The sequence below is a fragment of the Platichthys flesus genome, chromosome 8 (genome assembly GCF_949316205.1).
Source record: "Platichthys flesus chromosome 8, fPlaFle2.1, whole genome shotgun sequence".
Classification (NCBI taxonomy): Eukaryota; Metazoa; Chordata; class Actinopteri; order Pleuronectiformes; family Pleuronectidae; genus Platichthys; species Platichthys flesus.
In genome coordinates, this window is record NC_084952.1 from 12194755 (window position 1) to 12208097 (window position 13343).

Here is a 13343-nt window from a genome sequence, read left to right on the forward strand (position 1 = left end):
GCAAACAAGTAGAAACTTGACAAACAATGCTGGAGTGTAGGCAGGATGGAAAGAGGAACAATGCAAGGAATTTCCCCCAGTTTCCTTAAGAGTCCCCCCTCACACCACACCCCACACACAGTGCTTTGGTGTGAGTTAACCTGAGTCACAACAGTTACAGAAGGAACAAACACAATGCTGCACTCTAGAGGCGCCTGACAGACTCCTCAGATGTTGAAAACTGTTAAAAGATGTATATTTATTCAGTATTACATATGCAGACTACAAATGCATAAACAGAATAAACAGTAAATTCACTATTGCCCAGTCCAAAACTTTCTCAGAGTATAAAAAGAGGAAAAAGAGCTTCAACAGTGGAGGTAGCTTGTTTTTAATGAACCATACAAAACGAAAGAGGGGAATGGGCCTCTCCTGGTGCAAGGTGTAAAGGTCACTATAAATCAAGCCATGAGTTTTAAATTCCAAATGAACAACAATGTGAAGGCTGATGAAGTTTAGTCTAGTTTATCTGAGAATTGGAGTATTTGTGTGACAGGAGAAACTACAATTGTAAACATTTTTTAAAACAGTTTAGTTTAGTTTACGTTGCCTTAATGTTCATATAAACAAAATGTGTAGACTACATCCTCACTGGAAGCTGCCATGAAGTACCAGTTGAGATATACCTTTAATATCCAATGAGGTCCAATGAGGGTAAAACAATGATTTTCTCAATACCAAAATTGACATGCTGCATCAGTTATCTTCATGTGAATTAATTTATGAATGGACTGTTACTCTGCCATGTTATTGTATATGTTCTCCCCTTGTTGAGTTTCTCAAAAAAATAGCTGTATTACAATATTTCTTAATATCTTAATACAAAACTTCCCTCATTTTTGGAAGATATATCCGTTATCTTCAACTGAAGCTTTGATTCCTTTTAATTTCACTGTCATGGTTTCTGTTCATTTTAGCCTCCTGATCATCGTGTTTCGTGCTTTGCTTTGCTTTGCTTCACCTGTGTAGTGTAAGTAAAGTCACATTAAGAAAGTTACTCATGTATACATAGTGATGGCAGTCACTTAAAATGGTGGAGTTGAGCTGATGTGAGGCATTCAAGTTTTAAAAAGAATTTAAAAAATCAGCAGGAAGGAAAAATTAAAAATATATTTTATTATAGACTTTTGCTACTTTTCCTAGAGTTCAAGACGAATGCAAGTCTTAATATTCAACACACAACAGTTTTTGTGTCAATAGATACATACAGAGTACTCATAGGTTGTTAAATACTTTGGACCCATGTCAAAACAAACAAGTGTCAGCAAATGTAAGAAAGCCTAAAATAGGTGAGGGATATTAAATGTTTTCGTCAGCCGTGGTCAGAGCAACCCGTCGGGGTTGTGTGTTATCATGTGTCTGCGCAGGTTGCTGGGGTTGTTGAAGCTGGCGGGGCACTGGTTGCAGGTGTACGGCTTCTCTCCGGAGTGAGTCCTCAGGTGGATCTTCAGGCTGCCGTTCTGCGTGAAGCGCTTCCCGCACTGCGGACACGCGTATGGCTTCTCCCCGGTGTGAATGCGCATGTGGATGCCCAGCGTGGTCTTGTTGACGAAAGACTTGCTGCACAAGGTACAGACAACGGGCAACTCCCCGGTGTGATTTGCCCGGTGAACCATCAGGTCTTCGCGGCTGAGGAAGCGCTCGCCACAGATGCTGCAGTCGAGGGATTTGCTGACACCATGGGGGAAGATGTTCTGCTGCTGGGAGAACTGGCTGATGTGACTCGGGTGCCCCACGTGACCATCGGCTCCGACTATTGCTGTTTTTATTGCAGAAGTCAATGCTTGAGTGGAGTGGTTTCGCTCCACCAGTCCAACACTGTTATCCTGCATCAGTCTCAGTTGGGCACCATCATTGGCACCGGTGGTAAAGCTGAGGAGACCGTCATGGGTGATGCTGTGGTCTGGAGACAGAGAGCTGAAAGCCTGAAGTTCAGAGGCAGTGAAGAGAGTGTCACTATCGCCATGCAGAGGCACTTCTCCTCCGCTGTGAACACTCACGATTCTCAGCTCCTCACTATCACTTGTGAGGCAGGAGGAACCAGGGTCTAACTTCTTGGTCCCTGTGTCAGCACCTCCCTGTGGACGATGGCCTCCGAAGTCATCCTGACCTGATGAGACAAGACCATAAAGGGATATTTGTGAATCTTTGCTGGAGCCTAAAAAAAAATATTGGAAGATATTCATTCAAATCAAATAAACAAAAACAGCCTCCTCACCTACATCTGGTCCACATCCTCCCACGTCATCCTCATCTTTAATCAGAATCACATCTGGACTCTCCACATCTGCACACTGACAAACATGAACACATGTGCATGAGCAAACAAATAAAAGAAGAAAAGGATTCTTTACTGAGCGCCTGTTCTGTGTTACCTGCACTTGAGTGCCAGAGGAAATTGTGTTGTTGTCTGACTGTAGAGAAACAGAGGCAGCTTCCCCAACAGCTTTTTGAGGCACAGGAGGTTTAATGACGACTGGAGGAAAGAAAAGAACACAAGTTCAGGATTGATGGTGATGATGATTGAAGTGTGTGAAGTTGTACATCAAAGTTTAGAATGTGTTTATATTCCTGGTGAAGTGAAAAGAACTTGGCCAATCCTCGGGGGGGGGACGACGACACTGAAACAAATCACAGACACCCTGTTTCAATTGCTCAAACTTCAGCAAACAACCTTGGTTAACTAATAATAATAATAATAATAACTTTATTTGAAGAGCACTTGTCAATACGAGTAACAAAGTGCTTCACGACAAACAATATGAAATCAGAGTAGTAATAATAATAACATTTGATCATGCTCATGTTTGATAAAGTTATTAATCATGAACAAATCGAGTTGGGTGAACCATAGAGCTTGTGACGTGGTAATGAGTAGTAGTTATGATGAGCAGTTCATGGACTATTTGGAAAAATCAGCTTTTTTACGAAACAGTTGTTACACTTTTCTAAGATGAGAGAAAACAAGTATTTAGGTTGTTTCCTGACGACAGCGGCTCTGTAATTGACCTGCAGGAGGCGCGCGTTTCTCGTTACTTCGGTAAGAAGTCGGCCATTGTTATTGTTCAGTTAAAGTCCTCGTTACCGTGAGATTTGAGCCGCGGTCTGGGGACGTTTCCTCGGACCGAGGAGAAGCGGCTCGCCGGTCGGTTGCTCCTGGTCTGCAGCCGGAGGGAGAACAGCTCGCCCCGCGTCACCTTCATCCTCATCCTCAGCGCCTCGTTCTCCTTCAGGCTCTGGGTGAGATGCATGCGGAGAGACGCCGCGCTCTCCGAGAACAGCTGACTGATTTCGGCCACCGCCGCCTTCACCAGCACGTCCATGATGGACAGGAGCTGGGACTCCAGGTTCAAGCTGTCCGGCGGCATGTTCGTGCACATGTTTCAGTCCTCCGCCGGCGAGAAGCCTGATGAAAAGCGGAGCCACAGGGACGGAGGGTGAGCCTCCACGAAGAGCACAACACGGAGGCCTTTCCGGTATCATGGCTGCGATTACCGTAATTACCAGAAAGCAGGGACATCCCCCTTTCCGAGATAGTAGCCTTTGAAGGGACACGATCAATCATTTATTTCCAGTACAGCATAATCCTTTAACACCAATCACAGGCTCTCTGGTGATCACCGAGCCCCTCAGGTGACACGGATGAAAAAATAACTAAGTGGCCACGAGGTAATGAGTTGTGGGAATTACGGGAACGAGATAACTAAGTCGTGGAATGGCAGGAATGAGATAACTAAGTTGTGTCCACGAGGTTATGAGTTTTGTGAACGAGATAAATTAGCCGTGGCCCCAAGGTAATAAGTTGTTGGAACAAGATAGCTAAGTCATGGACACAGGAACCATTTAACGTTAGCCAGCTAGCCCGGTCAGACGTACAAGCGAAGACGAAGCGATTATCGCAGGTCAAAGCCAGCAAGCCACCAGATGGCGATCAAGACGCTGTGTCTTCAGTTTTGGGGTCATGCCGTCCATCTTTATAATACAGTTTATGGTCTCTTTAATGTCTAATATAAGTTATGTTTCAAGTCCATCTGGTGGAACAGATAACCCTTTGGCATTGTGGAGACCTCATCCATCATGTCCTTGACATAATTCACTTTTGTTGGTAGAGTAACCCAACACAAGGATTTAATTGCTGTACCAAAAGTCACAAGTGTATGATATAATGTATTACTTTATACAAACACAACACATACAATAATTACATGTGCTACTTTATGTGCTCAAACAACAGTCAAATAAAAAAACACATTCAATCATACGGTTAAATGTAACATCACACTGCTAGAATCTGTGTGGATGTCAGTCCAACACCAAACTAAGACTTTTCGTCGACCCTCAGCCATGAACAACCTTTTTGGTCTTTTCAGTATTTGTTCTCAGTCAGTGTTTTTCTACGACTCCGCCTCCACTAACACTCCTCCACCTTCCTCCACCTCGCAGCTCTTCAGTGCATCCTCCTCCTCCTCACCAGTCACCACAGGCTCAGCATTTTCTCCCTCTTTTTCCTCTGGGCCGTCCATCTTCCGGTTCTCAGCAGACTCGTCTCCATCCTTCTCCATCGACACCTCTCCCACTACATCCTCTCCTTTATCCTTCTCCTCTCCCTCATTAGCAGTCTTCTCTTTCTCCTCATTTTCTCTGTCCTTCCTCTCTTTCTCTATTTTGGACAGGCTGTGGCAGAGGGACTGGACATACGTGAACACGCACATGGGGTCCGGGTGGTTACCCATCATGAGCATGTCAGATACTTCCAGCAGGGGGCAGCAGTCAGCCAGTGACCTGGAAGGAGGAGCGGAGACAATCACTCAGGTGTAAACTAAATGTACTCGCTCTACTTTAAAAAAATTTAAAAAGTTGAGGTACTATTGAGTATTTCAATTTTCTGCAGCCTCAAACATTCACTTCATAAAAGTTTTAATAGACTATATGTACTTTTCTTTAACAATTATATTTATTTGAAAACTTTTGCTTCACCGGGTACATGAAGATTTATAATACAAAGTACACTCTTGTAGTAATGGGTTGAAATAAGACTTATTGATAGAAGCAGTATGTGCCTCATTATATCATATTTATAAATAGATACATTTATTAGATTACATATTATATTATAAAGGGCCTACACAACCAGCAGTCCTACATTGTTTATCTGTTATTATGCAGTAGACTAAACTTTTTTTTTTTTTTTATAGTTGATTGCACATACTTTTTACTTTTAAAATTGAAACGCAGAACTTTTATTGGTAATAAATTATTTCTACTCTGCTCTGTTTTTGCAGTTCTTCTTGCACCATTTTAAAAAACAAGGTAATTCCTACTGTGGCCAAAAGTACATGGGCAATTTGATTAAGCTAATAAACAACCTCTAAAATAATACAGTATTTTATCTCTTGTCATTATTGTCATTATTGTTTTTGCTGCAGAAATGTGTTATTGCATAATGTGTTGGCTAACAATGACCTTGTTGTGCATGTGGTTACTCACAAGCTGCAACATGAACTGATCCAATCTAAACCGAATCCAAATGTGTGAAGAATGAAATACTCCTTACTCAGCGTTGCCGAAGGCCAGAGTGAAGTTTTTCTCCCTCTCCTTTGGACTGAGGGAGCTGAAGTCGAATGCGTCGGGGAAGAAGCGATGGATCAGAGCGCAGAAAGCCATCCCGTCGCACCAAGACGATGAGAAGTTTTCTATGTTGACGCCCTGAACGATCAACAGAAAAGAACCGAATAGAGACACAGAAAGCAGAATACCTTCAATCAATCATTTTGTATATTTTAAGGTCTCCAAACCTAGAGAACAATTCAGAAGATAAGCTGAAACAGAAACATTAACTAAAGATTCTGTGTTGAGCTGACCTCATAGTTCCGGGTTTTGTTGCGACACCACTGAAGCATCTTCTGTTTGATTGAAGCTCCAGTGGCCACGGCTGCAGACGATCTCTGAATCTTGAAGTTGCGTGCTACCGGTGCCCTGAAAAGGTCACAATGTGGTTGATAATGAAACCCCCAAATGGATCAATACTTTATGAACTAAATTAACTTGTGAATGATGACTTACTCTGTTGCTCCTTGTTCAAATTTGGCTATTATGTTTTTTTTAGTGGTTGCTCTGACAGAGCGTGCAGAGGGCCTCGGTCTGGAGACAGAGGAGGATGCAGGTCCACTCTTTCTCTTGGGCTTCCCTTGTTTTTCTACTTCTTTTATCTTTCCTTTGTCTTTCGTCCCTACCTCTGCTTCTTTGACTGGTTTTGTCTTCTCTGCCTCCTTTGCTGCTGTCCCACTCACATCGGTCTCCTCTTCCTTTGCCTTTTCCCCTGTTTTACTCTTCTCTTCTTCTTTGTCCTTTAGCTCCTCTCCGTCTTTCCCGGTCTTGACCTCTTCCACCTTCTGCGCTTCTTTCTTGTTTTGTTCCACGTCTCCCTCCTCTTCCTTTTCTCTGTTTATCACTTCTGGATCCTTCACACCAGTAGAGACTTGGTCTTTATCTGGCTCAGCCTCTTCACTGTCACCCTCATCAGACTTTGATATCCTCTGGGCTTTGTCCGTGTCATCTGCACTGGCCTCCTCCTCATCACCTCCTCTCTCTTGTGAACCTGTATCCTCCACTGACCCCTGACCTTTGGCTGTCTCCATGTCTGAGCGCTCCCTCGCTGTGTCTTTATTCCCCTCTGGCTCTGGCTCACCAGCCTGGATAAGAAAGAATGACAGTAAGATTGTGTTTTGTTGTGTATTTTGTGTCACCAGAAATGTCGTGCAACTCCACACTTAAATAAGGCGCATGTAGTGCACATCTAGACGTGTGCACCTGTTGACAAACAGTAAATTGATGCGTCTTTTACAGTTTTCTATTTTCTAAATGTGAATATTTGTGACACATGATTCGTCTTATTCATTCATGGTTAGTATCTAAAGGACTGTACCGCAGTTTTTTTAGTTTTATTAAAGAGGCAGTGGTATAAAAACTACATTCCTCGCAAGTAATCTTTCAAAATGTTTTAACATGTACATAGATATTGACAAAATACTGAAGATTAATATTCTATCAAAATAAATAAAGTAATACTATATAATATAATATAAATGAAAGCACAGACATAAATCCCTCCCAATATGTATTAGACTTATCTATCCTGCTTCTGTCCTGTTGCACTTTGTCTTTGAAAATACAAAGAAACTAGAATGAATCTGTGATCATCCTGTTTAAATGATTAGGAACATGACGTCTGTGTTATTAGTAACTTTATGTAAGATGCTGGCCTACTGTGCCCACACTCCAATGTGTTGATATCACACACCGCGTAATGTGAGACCTGGGATTTGTTGAGTATCTCACATATCGAGATCCGACGGAGACGTTGAACTAGCTTGTTGTAGGTTTTAAACTGCATCATGAACAGATTAATGTCACCCTAATAAAAACTAATCACACAATAAAAACACTTTTTGCTCTTGAAATTCAAAAGTCACTTTTACCTAAGGACATACAAATGCTCATCAAGACTCATTGAACAGTCACTGAACTTTGAGACATAACTTTATTACAAAATAAAATCATTTTATTGTAAAAATAAAAGTTAAAATATCATTAGTAAGCTCAAGTGCTGTTTAGTAATGATCTACACTGCAGGAACAGTCAGCCCAGGTCTTCCAGAGGTGACACATCAGAGGTACTAGGAAAATCCACAGTGTGTTTGTGCATTACTTTGCACAACTTGTGTGACTGTGTGTAACACGTGAATCTAACCAACACCATTTCTCTTATCCTGCTGCTCTCACTCTCAACACAACACCTGCCATGGCCACAAATACTCACCCTGCCTGTTCCTGGTACAGAACTTAACACCAACAGTCATTGTGGGTTTTACAAATTACGAAAACTTGAATATTATTATATCTCATACTCACTTGATTGTTATTGTTGTTGGTATCAGTCTGATTGGTCGTCTCTGTTGACTCAGACGTCTCCTGGCTTGGTGATTCTCCTTCCATGATGTTAAGATACGTTTATTTCTATAATGAATCAGATTTTCTTTTAAAAACTTTTCATTTAGTCAAAGGTGAATCCTCTTCACAGGAACCCTGCTCAGTATCTCACTTTCCTGTCCCTGTCTCCCCCCTCTCTGTCCTCGGTGTGTGAGTGTGTGTGCGTTGGTTTGTGGATGTCCGCCTTCACCCGACACCCCCACCCTCTGCTTTGTGAGGATTCCTAAGCGTCTTTATCTGACCTTTCGAACAACACAGGGTCCCGAAATAGTGCCACAGTGGCACAGACGCAGACCAGTGGGGCAAGCAGCTGCGTCTGCTGTGGAAACCTTGGCTGTACACATACATACGCATACACACAAACAGGTGGCTGTACGCATGCAGTCAATGAAAACTGCTGGTATGTACACACACACACACACAACAGACATCTGTGTTTTTTATATTAATAAAAAAATAAAAGATTTAGATGCTGGTATGCTGGAATTCAAAGCTGATATGTTTGAGGCCAATCAAACTCAAAGGCATCTATTTATTAACCGGAAACAAGGACATACTGCACCAAACTCACAAGAAAGCTTAAAAAATCCATAACATGTTGATTCGTGAACTTTATTTAAACCCATTAATTAAGCTGCCAGCATTAGAGCAAAATCTATTATGCATTCAATGGGGATATGAGTAGATTCCACACTTCACATGCTCCAAAACTCAAAATGTTTTGAATAAGCATTGACACCTCCAGAAAAAGATTATCACTGAGTCAATCCTCATGGTATCAACTGAAAACAGATGGTGAATATTTTCCTCAATATTGTTTTATATTCTATCTTCTTTGCTCAAATGAGAAATGAAAAACAGTGACTTCCCCTTCATATAATTCCTGACTGTGATTTTTTGTCATTTGTTAACCTTAACCTGATTAAATTTGGATTATGAGATTTATAACCTGAAATTCTGATCTTTTTGTGCACTGCTCACCTTTTAATTAATTGTGGATCGCGCTTTATTCCTGATTCAGACACACAGGTAAAATAATAAGGGAAGGATGACTGATGATGTCGGAGGGACTAATGCTTAATGTAAAAATAGAAACCATTACGTTGCTCTCTTTTTAAATCCTTGCCCACCATTATTAGGTTTTTCTACAAATCGTATTTTTTACTTATCTCTCTTTATCTCCTAGTCTTCAACTTTATACGAGTTAAAATGGGAAATACATACAGTATAAAGTAGGTACTAGTCCAGCCTCCCAGCTCGCTGTCCCAGCTTAACAACACGTCTACTCATTCAACACATAACAGATGGTTTTTAAAAATACACGTCTATCTTTATTCCCGCTCTGTCTGTCAATACCTTCTACTGCCCCCCCATATCCTGGTCTCTTCCTCCTCTCTGTCTCAGTCTTTGTGGCTATTAAAGGGTCAAAGCCTTCTTGTGAGCTCATTGTGCATTGTGCAAAATATGGACGAAGAGCCTGCTGGAGCTCAAGAAAGCAAAGTAAAATAAGATAATCTCTAGTTAGTCCCACAATGGGGAAATTTGCAGTATGACACCAGCAAGAGTCAAAAAGAAACTCATCATTACTCCAGCAAACATCCATTGGAAACTGTCATGTTACTTAAGACAGATGTAGTACAAGCGCGAAGGTCTTTAAAAAAACTACATAAGAGAGCCGACCAATTACTTATTTGCATGTAAAGATATTTCCAGATTTGATATTTTGATCAAGTAATGATGGTGAGCGCCTGTTAACATGTGAACTGGTGACTGAAGTGTTCTTGAAACTTCTGCACGACAAAGAGATTTCATACTGTTTGACCTTGACGTGATTTAAACATGCAGCCTTCTGATCTGGAGTCAGACGCGCTACCATTGCGGCACAAGGTCTGTAAAAGGATATAATTTAGTATTAATCAGGTGACCTCAATACAAGTGCAAAGCGCATCAATAAAACACAATTTAACCAAAGAGTTCTTCAGACGTTTCTTAAATTGATAATCTAGTGGTTGAGTGTGCTCTGTCACACGTCACCCTGTGTTTTCTTGGAAAGAACATGGCACACCTTGAATGCAAGAAATCTGTTTGAACTTGACATGATTTTAACATTCAACCTTCTGATCTGGAGTCAGTATCGCTACCATTGCACCACAAGGCCTGTAAAAATAAACACTGATGTTAAATTAGATGCAATCGAAGTGCAAATATCATCAATAAAACATAATTAAAAACATTGAACCAATGAGTTCTCCAGTTGGAAGATATTTCCTGAGTTGGTCTATGACCAGTGACGTTAATGCTACTTTAGAGCGATGCAATCAGGTGCAAAAGGGATCAGGAAAACAATACATAAGAATGAACCAATTAGATCTCTGCACTTAAAGATATTTCATAAATTGGTGTTTAAATTAGATAATGGTGGAGAAAGCAAAATTACATGTCACCCTAAATGTTGGTGGAGAAGTGGTCATTTAAAAAACCTTTACATTTTTACAGGACACATGCATTTAATAACCTTTTCGACCTTGACAACAATACCTTGACATGATTTGAGCATGCAGGCTTCTGATCTGGAGTCAGATGCACTACAGTTGTGCCACAAGGTCTGTAAAATCAAATACTGACGTTAATTTAGATGCAATGGAAGTGCAAAGATAATCTGTTAAACTGAATTAAACATTGAAGCAATGAGTTCTGAAGTTGGAAGATATTTCCTGATTTTGTGTTTTGATATGTTGTTGTTGGAGAAGGCTGTATTATACATCCCCATAAACTTGCTAAAGAACAAATGCTCTCTAAGTCATACCTTATGCTGTGGATGAACACATGCATTTCATAGCACAGCTGACCTTGACGTGATTTGAACACGCAGCCTTCTGATCTGGAGTCAGACGCGCTACCGTTGCGCCACAAGGTCTATGACCAGTGACAATAATTCCACTTTAAATGGATGCAAATGAAGTGTAATAGTCATCTTAAAAACAATACATAAGAGTGAACCAATTAGATCTTTGCACATAAAGATATTTCATAAATTGGTGTTTAAATTAAGTAACGGTGGAGAAAGCACAATTACATGTCACCCTAAATGTTGGTGGAGAAGTGGTGATTTAAATAACATTACATTTTTTACAGGACACATCTATTTTAGAAAATCCTTTTTGAACTTGACGTGATTTGAACACGCAGCCTTCTTATCTGGAGTCAGACGCGCTACCGTTGCGCCACAAGGTCTGTTAAAACATTCAGTGATTTTCATTGAGAGGGATTCATCATCGAACCAATGAGTTTGTCACATGGCAGATATTTTCAGATTTCATAGAGAGCATTCTCTAACATGTGACCCAAAATTTCGACAGTGAACTGGTGACATCCTGGAAAATAACTGGACACTTTGAAGGCAACAATATCTTGACGTGATATTGGCATGCAGCCTTCTGATCTGGAGTCATATGCAATACAGTTGTGCCACAAGGTCTGTGGTTTTGGAAGTTGTAATGCTATTTTAGACAGATTCAGTAAAAGTGCAAAGTCCATCTGTAAATCAGTATTTCAAAAGTGTTCTTTGCAGAAAATTATTTAAAAATGATTGATGTTAAAAAAACATTTCAGGTAAGGAACACAGGACATATTGACTGCAAAAGACGCGATTTGACCTTGACGTGATTTGAACACGCAGCCTTCTGATCTGGAGTCAGACGCGCTACCATTGCGCTACAAGGTCAGTATAAATGTACAGTAATGTTAATTTAGAGGGATTCAACATTGAACCAATGAATTCTTCAAAAGGCGGATATTTTCATATTTGATGGAGAGCTTTGTCTAACACGTCACCCTAAATTTCATCACTAGACTGGTGGCATCCTGGAAAATATCACTGGATACATTTAATACAACAATACCTTGACATGATTTGAGCATGCAGGCTTCTGATCTGGAGTCAGATGTACTACAGTTGTGCCACAAGGTCTGTAAAAACAAATACTGACATTAATTTAGATGCAATGGAAGTGCAAAGATAATCTGTTAAACTGAATTAAACATTGAAGCAATGAGTTCTTCAGTTGGAAGTTATTTCCTGATTTGGTGTTTTGATATGGTGTTGTTGGAGAAGGCTGTATTATACATCCCCATAAACTTGCTAAAGAACAAATGCTCTATAAGTCATAACTGATGCTGTGGATGAACACATGCATTTGATAGCACAGGTGACCTTGACGTGATTTGAACACGCAGCCTTCTGATCTGGAGTCAGATGCGCTACCGTTGCGCCACAAGGTCTATGACAAGTGACAATAATGCCACATTAAATGGATGCAAATGAAGTGTAATGATCATCTTAAAAAACAATACATAAGAGTGAACCAATTAGATCTTTGCACATAAAGATATTTCATAAATTGGTGTTTAAATTAAGTAATGGTGGAGAAAGCACAATTACATGTCACCCTAAATGTTGGTGGAGAAGTGGAGATTTAAATAACATTTAGTTTTTCACAGGACACATCTATTTTAGAAAATCCTTTTGACCTTGACGTGATTTGAACACGCAGCCTTCTGATCTGGAGTCAGACGCGCTACCGTTGCGCCACAAGGTCTGTTAAAACATTCAGTGATATTCATTTAGAGGGATTCATCATGGAACCAATGAGTTTGTCACATGGCAGATATTTTCAGATTTGACAGAGAGCATTCTCTAACATGTAACCTTAAAATTTGGACAGTGAACTGGTGACATCCTGGAAAATAACTGGACACTTTGAAGGCAACAATATCTTGACGTGATATGAGCATGCAGCCTTCTGATCTGGAGTCATATGCAATACAGTTGTGCCACAAGGTCTGTGGTTTTGGAAGTTGTAATGCTATTTTAGACATATTCAGTACAAGTGCAAAGGCCATCTGTAAATCAGTATTTCAAAAGTGTTCTTTGCAGAAAATTATTTAAAAATGATTGATGTTAAAAAACATTTCAGGTAAGGAACACAGGACACACTGACTGCAAAAGACGCGATTTGACCTAGACGTGATTTGAACACGCAGCCTTCTGATCTGGAGTCAGACGCGCTACCATTGCGCCACAAGGTCAGTAAAAATGTAAAGTAATGTTAATTTAGAGGGATTCAACATTGAACCAATGAATTCTTCAAAAGGCGGATATTTTCATATTTGATGGAGAGCGTTTTCTAACACGTCACCCTAAATGTCATCCCTGGACTGGTGGCATCCTGGAAAATATCACTTGACACATTGAATAGTACAATACCTTGACATGATTTGAGCATACAGGCTTCTGATCTGGAGTCAGATGTACTA

The 13343-nt window shown here is 40.5% G+C and overlaps 2 protein-coding genes and 6 non-coding genes across 8 annotated transcripts; all 8 read right to left on the minus strand.

Moving 5' to 3' along the window:
* Window positions 1–1134: 1134 nt before the first annotated feature.
* On the minus strand, window positions 1135–3563 carry LOC133959081 (zinc finger protein 394-like). The gene is made up of 4 exons (XM_062394174.1): window positions 3125–3563; window positions 2415–2515; window positions 2258–2333; window positions 1135–2149 (listed from the first exon to the last, which is right to left on the minus strand). Exons 1-4 carry the CDS (start codon window positions 3417–3419, stop codon window positions 1362–1364), a joined length of 1260 nt encoding a protein of 419 aa, XP_062250158.1. The 5' UTR covers window positions 3420–3563; the 3' UTR covers window positions 1135–1361.
* A 623-nt stretch (window positions 3564–4186) lies between these two features.
* smtnl1 (smoothelin-like 1) lies at window positions 4187–8187 on the minus strand. Its single transcript, XM_062394173.1, has 5 exons — window positions 7950–8187; window positions 6103–6731; window positions 5901–6015; window positions 5594–5745; window positions 4187–4821 (listed from the first exon to the last, which is right to left on the minus strand). Exons 1-5 carry the CDS (start codon window positions 8031–8033, stop codon window positions 4434–4436), a joined length of 1368 nt encoding a protein of 455 aa, XP_062250157.1. The 5' UTR covers window positions 8034–8187; the 3' UTR covers window positions 4187–4433.
* A 2685-nt stretch (window positions 8188–10872) lies between these two features.
* trnaw-cca (transfer RNA tryptophan (anticodon CCA)) lies at window positions 10873–10944 on the minus strand. Its single transcript has one exon. It is a non-coding gene; the product is annotated as a tRNA-Trp (tRNA).
* A 245-nt stretch (window positions 10945–11189) lies between these two features.
* On the minus strand, window positions 11190–11261 carry trnaw-cca (transfer RNA tryptophan (anticodon CCA)). Its single transcript has one exon. It is a non-coding gene; the product is annotated as a tRNA-Trp (tRNA).
* A 418-nt stretch (window positions 11262–11679) lies between these two features.
* On the minus strand, window positions 11680–11751 carry trnaw-cca (transfer RNA tryptophan (anticodon CCA)). The gene has a single exon. It is a non-coding gene; the product is annotated as a tRNA-Trp (tRNA).
* A 485-nt stretch (window positions 11752–12236) lies between these two features.
* On the minus strand, window positions 12237–12308 carry trnaw-cca (transfer RNA tryptophan (anticodon CCA)). The gene has a single exon. It is a non-coding gene; the product is annotated as a tRNA-Trp (tRNA).
* A 245-nt stretch (window positions 12309–12553) lies between these two features.
* Window positions 12554–12625, minus strand: trnaw-cca (transfer RNA tryptophan (anticodon CCA)). Its single transcript has one exon. It is a non-coding gene; the product is annotated as a tRNA-Trp (tRNA).
* Window positions 12626–13043: 418 nt separating this feature from the next.
* On the minus strand, window positions 13044–13115 carry trnaw-cca (transfer RNA tryptophan (anticodon CCA)). Its single transcript has one exon. It is a non-coding gene; the product is annotated as a tRNA-Trp (tRNA).
* Window positions 13116–13343: the final 228 nt, after the last annotated feature.

Bases quoted from the DNA above. Each gene is read 5' to 3' on its own strand.
- LOC133959081 (XM_062394174.1), bottom strand. From the start codon at position 3,419: ATGTGCACGAACATGCCGCCGGACAGCTTGAACCTGGAGTCCCAGCTC. The intron at 2,516-3,124 runs GTAACGAGGACT...TCTTTCCTCCAG, and splicing joins ACCGCGGCTCAAATCTCACG to TCGTCATTAAACCTCCTGTG. The intron at 2,150-2,257 runs GTGAGGAGGCTG...TTGTCTCATCAG, and splicing joins AGGATGTGGACCAGATGTAG to GTCAGGATGACTTCGGAGGC.
- smtnl1 (XM_062394173.1), bottom strand. From the start codon at position 8,033: ATGGAAGGAGAATCACCAAGCCAGGAGACGTCTGAGTCAACAGAGACG. The intron at 6,732-7,949 runs GTGAGTATGAGA...TTTCTTATCCAG, and splicing joins CCAACAACAATAACAATCAA to GCTGGTGAGCCAGAGCCAGA. The intron at 6,016-6,102 runs GTAAGTCATCAT...TGACCTTTTCAG, and splicing joins TTTGAACAAGGAGCAACAGA to GGCACCGGTAGCACGCAACT.